General features: G+C 40.9%; 1 protein-coding gene across 3 annotated transcripts; it reads right to left on the bottom strand.

Annotated features, from left to right (window-relative positions):
* Positions 1–3,659: 3,659 nt before the first annotated feature.
* Positions 3,660–10,852, bottom strand: LOC121538561 (peroxisome proliferator-activated receptor gamma). 3 transcript variants are annotated; one of them, XM_041846691.2, is made up of 10 exons: positions 10,598–10,844; positions 9,833–9,874; positions 8,932–8,974; positions 8,062–8,122; positions 7,498–7,794; positions 7,160–7,251; positions 6,742–6,880; positions 5,328–5,524; positions 4,294–4,771; positions 3,660–4,001 (listed from the first exon to the last, which is right to left on the bottom strand). In XM_041846691.2, coding segments are annotated over exons 4-10 (1,452 nt in total). In that variant the 5' UTR covers positions 8,063–8,122; positions 8,932–8,974; positions 9,833–9,874; positions 10,598–10,844; the 3' UTR covers positions 3,660–3,753. The 3 variants fall into 3 exon arrangements, with proteins under 3 accessions (XP_041702625.1, XP_041702624.1, XP_041702626.1); XM_041846690.2 differs by having other exon boundaries at positions 7,160–7,350; positions 10,598–10,840; XM_041846692.2 differs by having other exon boundaries at positions 3,899–4,001; positions 4,367–4,771; positions 7,160–7,350; positions 10,598–10,852.
* Between the last annotated feature and the right edge of the window lie 552 nt (positions 10,853–11,404).

The following is an 11,404-nucleotide window of genomic DNA, read 5'->3' as shown; positions in this document are numbered from 1 at the left end:
AAAATGGATTAAATTAAATTGTTTCCTCATCAATCTACACAAAATACCCCATAATGACAAAGTGAAACAGGTTTTTAGAATTTTAGTAAATAAAAAAAAATAAAAAAACAGAAATACCTTATTTACATAAGTATTCAGACCATAGGAAGAAAAACAATTCTACATGCCACATTGGCTTCAGAACCCACCAGAAGCTTCCATTTACCATGGAGAGCATTTGATTGTATCTGTTCTCCTCTACGTTTCCTGGCTGGTAAAGTACCAGGATGATGTCTCTGGTTTTTAATCTGAATTTAGAGAGCTGAATTTGAAAACTTTGAATCTGGGAAGTTGAATATATAAAACTTTGATAAACCTGATAAACAGACAATGAATTCAATATTTACCATATTGAAACTCAACATATAAATATTGAATTTGAATATTCTATTAAATTGAAATACTTATTCAATTCAGTTTAAAATCATGAAATACAAGTTCAATTTATGAATTCAAGGATTACATTTGTGCATCACAAATTCACAAATATTTAATTCAAATTCAATATCCAAATAAACATTCTAAATTATGGAATTCAAATACAATTTCTGTTGGCACTGAAATCGCTCCATTGATTAGTGACACGGCATAAGCAATAGGATCCGTGTACAGTTCGTTCAGTCAATATCCGAACTTAAACAACGAAGATTAATTATTGATTATTCGATTACACTAATTCATTTTTCTATGTCTTCCACAAGATTGAATTAATGAACAGACACGGTGTGGGCGTGGAGAGGAGGGGCTGCCACAGAAAACATGTTCTAGCCAGTGTTGCCAACTTAGCGACTTTGTCGCTATATTTAGCGAGTATTCAGACCCCTCTAGCTACACATTTTCAAAAAAGCGACTAGCGACAAATCTAGCGACTTTTTCTGGTGTTATTGGAGACTTTTGGAGACTCTGACGTGAAAGCACGTATCATTCTTACTCTTCTCAACGAGCAGCGGGTGCTGCCGTCAGCGGGTGCTGCCGTGGGACCCAAAGCACTCACAGGCGGCCAAGTCCTCACGCAGCAGTCCCTCCCAGCTGCAGTCAGAGCAGGCGATGTTCACCCCTCCGCGTCCAGACTGCAAATTAATCGCGCATGCGGGAAGTCGCTACTGGCTGATCCCGCCCTGGCTTACATTCAGGGCGGGATGTAAATGTAAAACATTACAAAAAACAAGAATCGATAGAAGAAAGATAAAACATATTTAGGGTGTTTTTTACTCACATTTTGTCTCTCCCACGACGTTATTCCTCTCTCCTACAGCGTCCATCACAATTACATGCACATGGCCAATTATGCAAATTAGCGACTTCTAGCGACTTTTAGGACAGCCAATAGCTACTTTCCTTACTGAGGAGTTGGCAACACTGGTTCTAGCGGTTTCAAAGTAAAAGCAGTGTGAGTCTAACGTTACTTACCTGACCATCACTCCAGCTAGCTATCTTTCGCAATTAGTAATGTGATTTATTTTATCTCACTGAATCATGTGTCTCAAAAAAGGGAAGGGAAAAATAGCCATGGTGTAATCGAAAGTTGTGAAACGCAAGGCCAAAGCTATCTTCATTGGCTGGCCTTTTGGCTTCTATTTCTGTGGAGTTTTGCTATCTGTGTGTTTAACTGTTCTATTTCTGCTTTCTGACAGGCCACAGAGACTGCTAAAAATAAGACAAGCAATAGAATACAAAGATCAAACTCTGATCTGGCGCAAGGTGGAGCTCTGGTGACAAGAGCTCCACCTGGCGGCAGGTTGTAATCATGTTGCTGTCTACGTAGCTTTTACACATGCAGATCCTCACACAGTGGGTGCTGTAGCAGATCCAGGGGGCTAAAAGTGGGCTACACTATTCAATATCTACAAGCACAAGCACAAATACAAGGCATCCTCTTGCACATACGACAAAGCCATCTTTGCAACCCTTGTGCAGATATCCCTTTAAAAACACACACATGCACACACACAAACAGACACAGTGGCCAGAGCCATGCTGGTGGAGACACAACATCTGATCTGCAGAGCACAGGTGTCCACCGAGACAGAAAACAGCCATGGGCATTGTGACAGTAGCTCATGTCAGGCCCAGTAGGGTGATCCCTGGAGCTGATGTCCTTCCTGGTTCCCTCAATGGAGACCCAGCAAACAATACAAACAAATACCAAATACAGCTTAAGGATGAACCATATAAAGACTGGGTTCACTCAAAACAAAAGCTGTCAATCAAAATGCATGTTCCCTGTGCCTGAACACAGAAATAGACAAGGCATTGGTTGGCTATACAAATCCTGATGACACAGGTTTTTTGGCATCTACATTTAAATAAATATTCAAAGGATAGACACTTATAACACTGTAGATAAGTGTGTACTGCAGGTCTACTACCTGTTATGCACATTAATAATTCAAAGTGGCAATATAATATATGCCATTGAGCAGATGGCATAAAGCAACTTATATACATTTTCCTTATGGGTGTTCCCGGGAATCAAACCCACTACCCTGGCCATGCTCTACCAACTGAGCTCCAAAGGATCACTCTATTGTACATAACTATTGTACCATTTCCCCAATGATGTTTTGATGTAACTAAAGTATTTTAACCATGCCATATCTCATTGTAGTTCAAATACACTATGTATAGCAATATTCATAAAGTAATTCAAGTCACCCTAACATAAGCGCTGGAACATTTCACGATTTGTGTCAGCAACAGTGGTATATCATGACATTGCATAACGTCATAAAGCAACAGAATGTGCAATATATTCACCAGCAGATGGCAACATTGAACTATACTTTTATTTATTTATTAGAAAGGATATTAGTATTGTTTATACAGGTCATTTAAATAACACAGGATATATGTCCATGGTAGTAGATGTTATATACTATGTTAGGCAAAAAGATGGATGCATTATACACTGACATGTTTAGAGAGGGTCACGTTGAGGAAAATAATGCTTCAAAGACAAGGAAAGACACAATATACTGTATTTAACAAATTATTTCAATGTATGATTTTAATTAGCTATCTTTTTTCATTCTCCTTCCTTTGTTACTTTTATTTTATTATTTTATGATGTGAAGCACTTTGTTAACTGTATTGAAAAGCGCTATACAAATAAAGTTATTATTGTTATTATTACAAATCAATATCATGAACAAAATGTATTAAGATAACACATTGTTTACACAATATATTACATCTTTAGCCAGGCTTTATTTGATTGTAGAATGCTCCAATGAATGCCCTGCAATTAAAAGTATTTCTCCTTTCATCCCATAAATTAAAAAGCACAGCAGAAGACTGAATAGCTGCAGCAACAACGAGATGGTAAGAAGCTTTGTAATGATTAATTCACAATGTAATACAGTTCAAAGACCCTTCCAAGAAACCAGACTTTCCCCTTACTGAATATCAAACAGAGGGTTCAGTGGAGCTGCAGTGCGGGTCTTGTCACGGAGGTCACTTCTGAAGCCAGACATTCGGTTTAATTGAGACCCTGACGAAGACTAGCCTGGTCTCAGTGACTATTGATGTTATGACAAACATGACACGGAGGAGTTGACTAAAGCACCAACAGATCTGGGACCAGGCTAGTTAAAGATCTATAAGGGTCTACACATTGTTCTAATAATCACACTTGGGATAATACTGTACTACGGTATATATCACAGTGTGCAGTCTTCTTTTCTTCATAGCTGTTAAACTGAGTCCCCCACTCCTTTAGTACAGGTCTCTCATGATCTCCTGCAGTAGGGGGTGCAGACACATCTCCAGCTCCTGCTTCTTGAGCAGGTGGATGAGGCGAACTTGGTTGGCCACCAGCTGCCGCAGGTCGGTCATCTTCTGCAGTAGCTTGGCAAACAGCTGGGGGCAGTCTGGGTGGATGGTCTTCAGCTGCAGCTCCAGGGCCTGCAGCACTGTGTCCTGGAGGTCCTCAATGGGCTTCACGTTCACCAGGCCTGGACGGTCTAGAGTAGAGCACAACATGGTCAAGGTTAGTCATAAGCGAGTGGAGAGTGGGAGAAGAGAGGGAGGGAAATAGAGGAGGATTGGACATACAGTATACAGCAAATGATCTGAAGTTACAATGATCTGATGAGCAAAGTCCAAGGTCAATTGAAACGATACAGCACAAAAGAGGACACCATTACTTTATATCTGGTCTCAAGTCCAATCAAGCCATCTCTGCACAATAAAAAAGCTAATCTTGCAGTTGGCATCTAATATAAACACATAAATGTATAACTGAAAAACAATCACCTCCACTGAGGATGATGACAGCGAAGAAAAGCGCCATATCACTATCGTCCAGCTCCAGCACGTTAAACTTTACCGCAAACTCAAACTTGGGCTCCATCATCTCACAGAAGGGCATCCTCAGGCTTTTGAGGAACTCCCGGGTCATGAAGATCTGTCCATAGGCAAACAGTGTGCCGTCCTTGTTCATGAGCGGCGCCAGCATGGTCGTCATGACCTCGATGACCCCGTACTTCAGCAGGATCACCTGGTCGTTCATGTCCAGCTCTGTGAACCCAGGGATGCTCTTGGCGAACTCTGTGACCTCTTGTACGGCCTCGGCGGAACGGAACTGGATGCGGCGGAAGAAGGAGAGCTCCAGCTCTCCAGCAGGCTCCTCAGGGGGCAGGACGGACCCCTGGTGCTCCAGTACTGGGAGCTGTCTACAGTTTATAAAGTACTGACCCACCGTCAGAGACTTCATGTCGTGGATGACAAACAGCTAGAAGAAAAGAGAGACATCCCATAGGTAATTAACTATGTGAAGAAGCATTTCCATCCATTGTGATTCATTCTCTTGGCACTTAGTAGTGATTTAGTATTAGGCACCTTGCTTGGTGCACAAGGGGTTATTCATCTAACTAGGAAATAAGAGGGAAATTAAAATGGTGACTTTTATGTTATTAATAACTGTCTATTAGTTATTTCCTCTTAGACAAACTGACATGACCCAATATTACTGCTTCCTACAGTACTTTGATATTTTGCTACCAGTAAATCAGGACAGAGTGGATCTACCAAAAACTGTGATATTCAAATAAATAGAACCAAATGTCTGGTGTGTGTGTTTGAGCGTGTGTGTTTGAGTGTGTGTGTGAGAGAGACAGAGAGAGAGAGAGCGAGAGAGAGGAGAGAGAGAGGAGAGAGAGAGAGAGGTGAAGTGGCTTTCAATGGGTCTGTTCTGATTGATCTCACAAATGTCCCATTGACATCAACGCATAATTCATGTAACACTGTGTGTGCATGTACAGTATCTCAAGTAACAATTGGGCCCTTACTGAGTTTCCGTGGGTCTTTCCAGAGAGGATGGCCCTGGCCTTGCTCTTGGTCAGGGGAAATTGTCTGTGGTAGGACAGACACAGCTGTCTGGACAGGGCTCTCAGGTCCGCTGACTCTGGGTTCCTGGGGTCTACATTCATCAACTTAGCCTGCAGCTTCTCTCTCTCCACCTGGGGCATCCGGCCGAAGCGGATAGCTACATGAGGACATCAGGGAGGTTTACAGTTAGTGCATTACATTCTAGCCTGGGTGCCAGTCAGACTCTTTCTGTCTTGAACAATGCTAACAACACTGCCTGCCCAAACAAGACAATGACAAATAGGTTGGCTAAAGAAGGAATATACTTCATCCCACTGTGTAGAAACCTTTCCAAAGTCTAAAGGCCCTTTTCAGACAACGACTATTGAAACAGTTCATATTGATTTTGTGTAACACCCGACATTAAATAAGTGTTATCAAATAGGACAACAAACCCTGTCACCCCTTTGTTTCAGAGAGTGCCCTGTGAGTGGGTGTTACTCATAGTGTGGTTGTATAACAAATACTGTTGCAGAAGGGCTTATCAACGTTTACAATAGTTCTCATGGTCTCCATTTGGAGTCCAGCCCATCTGACTAAGCATTTTATGTCATAGCCACAATATCTGTCTTAATTAATAATTGATTACATACAAATATTGACCTGAACAAAAATGGGATAATTCCTCACCATTATATGGATGACCTGAGACAAAGTTGCGTGCACATATTGCGTAACTGAGCAATGTCAACTGATGACAAATCAAATCTACGTTTATTGGCCGTGTACTCAGATTTGCAGGTGTTATAGCAGGTGCAGCGAAATGCTTGTGTTAGCATCTCCAACAGTGCAGTAGAATGTCTAGCAAACACAATACAAATACACAAATATTATTTTTTTTTAAACAAGAAATGTCTGAACGACATGACAACATCTCCTGAGAGCTTTCGTGTGGCTGCCAGCAGTTGTCCCATCACAGGTACTAAAAGAGTACAAAGACCACTGTTATACAAACTAACCTATAAATCACCAATAGCAAGCTGTCGCTGAGATAGTGGACTGACTGCGTACCACTGACATACAAACAGTATGAAATTGCATTTTTACCTGATTTGCCCAACATAAGTAGGCTATATTTAAAAGTAGATCAAATGCAATGTTCAAACACATCATGTGACCAGCTAAAGCAGACGGAATGGGCTTATGGTTGCTATCTATCCCTTCCAAATTTAGTGCAAGACAAACAAAAAAATTTATGAGCTTTAGGCAAAATGAATTGGAGTAGCCAAAAACCCTTACATAACGCGCAGCTTTGGCGTTATCATGTATGACAAAGCATGAATCTTACAAATCTTTGTAGACAAATCTATTTTACCCAACAATGTGGTGGCTTACCATCGTGTGACATGCCCACTAGCAGACATTTTTGAAAGCGACAGTACTGGCACTTATTCCGGCTCTTTTTGTGAATCCGACAGTGCAGATTACAGTGGTCATACACCAGTTTTAACCGCACAGTTCTGCGGAAGAATCCCTAAGAGAAAGGCAGAGAACATGTTGATTGTAGAATCTTACAGCAGCAGTCGGCTATATTTATTTTTCAGGAAAAAATTGAAAGAAATGTAACAGTGTAAACCGTGAGCTTGACATTAATCCAAGGGTCAGGGTGCGTGTTTATGTTTCAGGGGTTAAATCCTTACTAATATGACCCCTGGAGGTTACATAGCAATACATTTCTATAGCTCCAAGCATACACAATAAAAATACATATTGACAAGCCACCAGAACCAAAGTAGCTAGGTCTCAGTCCTACCTTGCAGCCCTCACAGGCATGGACGCCATAGTGGAAGCCTGAAGCCTTGTCCCCACACACTCTACAGTCAATGTTGAGCAGAGAGCTGGCGTCTGTGTAAGTAGGGGGCTTGGAGTGAGGAGGGGGTCTGGACAGGCCGACAATGCTACAGTCGCTAGACTGAGGCGACATGGGCTCATCTTTTACCAAACCTAAACAACATACATAATATCACAGGCAAAAGAAAAGAGTGCCATTCAAAATGTGTGGCAATTGCTTTAACACAAGATGAAATTGATGTGGATAGATCATTAAGTTATTACACTCTTAGTTTTCGTAAATGACAGACTTCGACTTACATTGATACTCGCTGTAGGTGTAGTTGTCTGAGTGGCTTCTGTCTGGGCTGTGGTTGAATGAGTGACTTCTGTCTAAGCTGTGGTTGAATGAGTGACTTCTGTCTGGGCTGTGGTGATGGGGACTGCTGTAGCTGTACTCGAGAGAGGGGAGATAAGGGTAGTCCAGCGTCGATAGGGTCTTCATGTCAAAACTATTCATCCTGTTGTCCATCTCTGCCAGGTCCAACGTGCCCAGCCCAAAATTCATCATGGACCACGCAACTCTCTGTGTGTCCACCATCTCTGGATTAGAAGACACTAGACAGCAGTGTTAAAAGAGAAAGGTCATCCAACAGTATAACTATCACCATTCACTATAAATAAAGCTGTCAATGAGACATCAGAAAAGGCAAACCATTCATTACCACCACCGTTGTAACTGTACTGTAACTTTAGCCTGTTAAAACTAAGAAATATAATTGGACTAATTCTACATTCACACTGATATGGATCTAGTTATGTACTGTACACTAGATTCAGGGCAAACACATTCATGCACTTTAAGAATGGTTTCATTCATCTTACTGTAGTGCTTAACTAATCCGCCCCCTGGTAGGTACTCTCAGCCCCACTGTCAGTAAACCTTCTGTATTAATGGGGACAGTAAGAATATCTTAGACACTTATAACATTTCTCCTCTTTTATAGAAAACACAGACAGATCTTTAAATGCTTTAGTAGAGACAGGTCAATATAGCCATGTTCACTTCAACTCAAAGAAAGACAGGCCTAACTACTCTCTCTCTCACTCTCTCTCTGTAGAAATCGAGATATCATTCAATAAAACATCTCTGATTGTAGGATGATAAATGGCCTTTCTGTTATATGTAGCTATTGTCTTTCAAAAGTCATGAGTCACACTTTCATGGGCGGCATTGGCCATAAATCAAGAGGCAATGCATCATTTGATTATACATTTGTGGGAAAGAGGGCCAGGCTTTCAGTGTGATGCATCAAATGCTAATTCTAGTACTTTTGTTTTCTAATAGGCATCCATTCCCAGTACAAGACCCAATTACAACCTCTAACATGCTCAAATAGGTCTTGCACATGCTCAAACCTGTGCTGTGTGCGATGTAAACTGTGTGTGTGTGTGTGTGTTTCGCCGGTCCCCACAAGGAAAAATGATATTTTAGCCTTAGGGGTTAGGTTTAGGGTTAGGGTTACAATTAAGGTTAGGGTTACAATTAGGGTTAGGGGTTATGTTTAGGAGTAAGGGTTAGGGGTTAAGGTCAGGGTTAGAGACAATAGGACTTTGAATGGGAATCAATTGTTTGGTCCCCACAAGGATAGTAAAACAAACGTGTGAGTGTGTGTGTAAGTGTGTGTGTGTGTGTGTGTGTGTGTGCGCATGCGTGTATATCTTACATAATGATGATAAATTATCTACACATACCTAAACAGAAGACTGACAAAGTCCTGTGGAGCAGTCTTGTTACCTAAGTGGAATGATTTTAGTAGTTAGTGTGTTAGAAATGGTCCTCTGTAGCTCAATTGGAAGAGCATGGCGCTTGTAACGCCAGGGTAGTGGGTTCGATCCCCGGGACCACCCATACGTAAAAATGTATGCACACATGACTGTAAGTTGCTTTGGATAAAAGCATCTGCTAAATGGCATATTATTAAGTTGGTAAACTAGGGAACACCCGAATTATGGTGATCATATAGAGGTCTCGATTATACATTTCAGTCATTTAGCAGACGCTCTTATCCAGAGTGACTTACAGTTAGTGAGTGCATACATTTTCATACTGCCCCCCCGTGGGAAACGAACCCACAACCCTTGCGTTGCAAGCGCCATGCTCTACCAACTGAGCTACAAGGGACTTTCCATATAATATAAATATAGTAACTTAAATTGAAATAAATGAAATCTTTGTCAAACTCAAAAGCTGACAGTAGCCTTTTTGTAGTTTGATTTACAGACAAAGCTAACATTTAAATTCACAATGGAAATCCTTATTATAATCCAACAATGTTTTGTATGCCAATGCAAATAGGTCTAGATAAATTGTCAAATGTGTGTGTGTGTGTTTCGCCGGTCCCCACAAGGAAAAATGATATTTTAGCCTTAGGGGTTAGGTTTAGGGTTAGGGTTACAATTAGGGTTAGGGGTTATGTTTAGGAGTAAGGGTTAGGGGTTAAGGTCAGGGTTAGGGAAAATAGGACTTTGAATGGGAATCAATTGTTTGGTCCCCACAAGGATAGTAAAACAAACGTGTGAGTGTGTGTGTAAGTGTGTGTGTGTGTGCATGCGTGTATATCTTACATAATGATGATAAATGATCTACACATACCTAAACAGAAGACTTTTAAGTCCTGTGGAGCAGTCTTGTTACCTAAGTGGAATGATTTTAATAGTTAGTGTGTTAAAAGTGGTCCTCTGTAGCTCAATTGGTAGAGCATGGCCCTTGTAACGCCAGGGTAGTGGATTTGAACCCCGGGACGTAAACATGTATATGCACACATGACTGTAAGTCACTTTAGATAAAAGCGTCTGCTAAATGGTATATTTTTATTATTAAGTTGGTAAACTTGGGAACACCCGAATTATGGTGATCATATAGAGGTCTCGATTATACATTTTGCAGACGCTCTTATCCAGAGTGACTTACAGTTAGTGAGTGCATACATTTTCATACTGGCCCCCCGTGGGAAACGAATCCACAACCCTGGCGTTGCAAGCGCCATGCTCTACCAACCGAGCTACAAGGGACTTACAATATAATTTAAATATAGTAATTTAAATTGAAATAAATGAAATCTTTGTCAAACTCAAAAGCTGACAGTAGCCTTTTTGTAGTTTGATTTACAGACAAAGCTAACATTTAAATTCACAATGGAAATCCTTATTATAATCCAACAATGTTTTGTATGCCAATGCAAATAGGTCTAGATAAATTGTCAAATGAAACAAATTAGCATTTGATCGATCTAAGAACCGTATCAGTTTATGAATAGCATTGACAGGCATCAGTTTCACTTGTTCACCTTTAGCCTGAGCCAGGCAGTCTATATTATCACGTATCAGAATTATTCAAGGCTGATGTAGCCTAGCCTACCTGTCCTGGTCTTCTTCTACACAAAAATATCCTTACAACTCTTCACCATGCACTTGGACAGCTTCATTCACATATGGCGCCATATTCGTTCCTGTTTCTTGATCCCGTGGTTGCTGAATTATAGGCCAGGGCTCTGCATGTTGCATTTGGGTCATGCGGCCAGTATCTGAATGACAGAAGTTCCCCTCGCGCACTTTATGGCCTGCATACTTCCCTTCCCCCATCAATTTGCGGGTTGGACTTTGGAATCATACTTCACGGAACACTGGAGACAAACCTGTTGCTCTAACTGATTTGATAGGTACGCTGGAAGAGTACAATGATGTGGCCTACTGTAGACTCCTTTATGAGATTGTTTGATTCTCATATGAATACTGGTGTGAAGCACTGTATTCAGAGCAGCAGTACACAGAAATCCATAGGCCTGCAGTAGACAGTGGTTAACCCTAAAAGCGCCAACAGGGGTCCATTTTGACACGAAGTGGTCCAAAAATGTCATAATTTCTAAACCAATTTTTTATCCTTCTGAAATGTTTTGACTGTCAAGCAATCACACTGAACAAAAATATAAATGCAACATGTAAAGTGTTGGACCCAAGTTTCATGAGCTGAAATAAAAGATAACCAACATTTTCCATACGCAAAGAAAAGCGTATTTCTCTCAAATTTTGTGCACAAATTTGTTTACATCCCTGTTAGTGAGTATTTCTCCTTTTCCAAGAAAATCCATCCACCTGACAGGTGTGGCATATCAAGAAGCTGATTAAACAGCATGATCATTACACAGGTGCACCTTGTGCTGGGGAC

Source organism: Coregonus clupeaformis, chromosome 24 (assembly GCF_020615455.1).
Source record: "Coregonus clupeaformis isolate EN_2021a chromosome 24, ASM2061545v1, whole genome shotgun sequence".
In the NCBI taxonomy this organism is placed as follows: Eukaryota; Metazoa; Chordata; class Actinopteri; order Salmoniformes; family Salmonidae; genus Coregonus; species Coregonus clupeaformis.
This window is presented reverse-complemented; position numbering and strand designations above follow the sequence as displayed.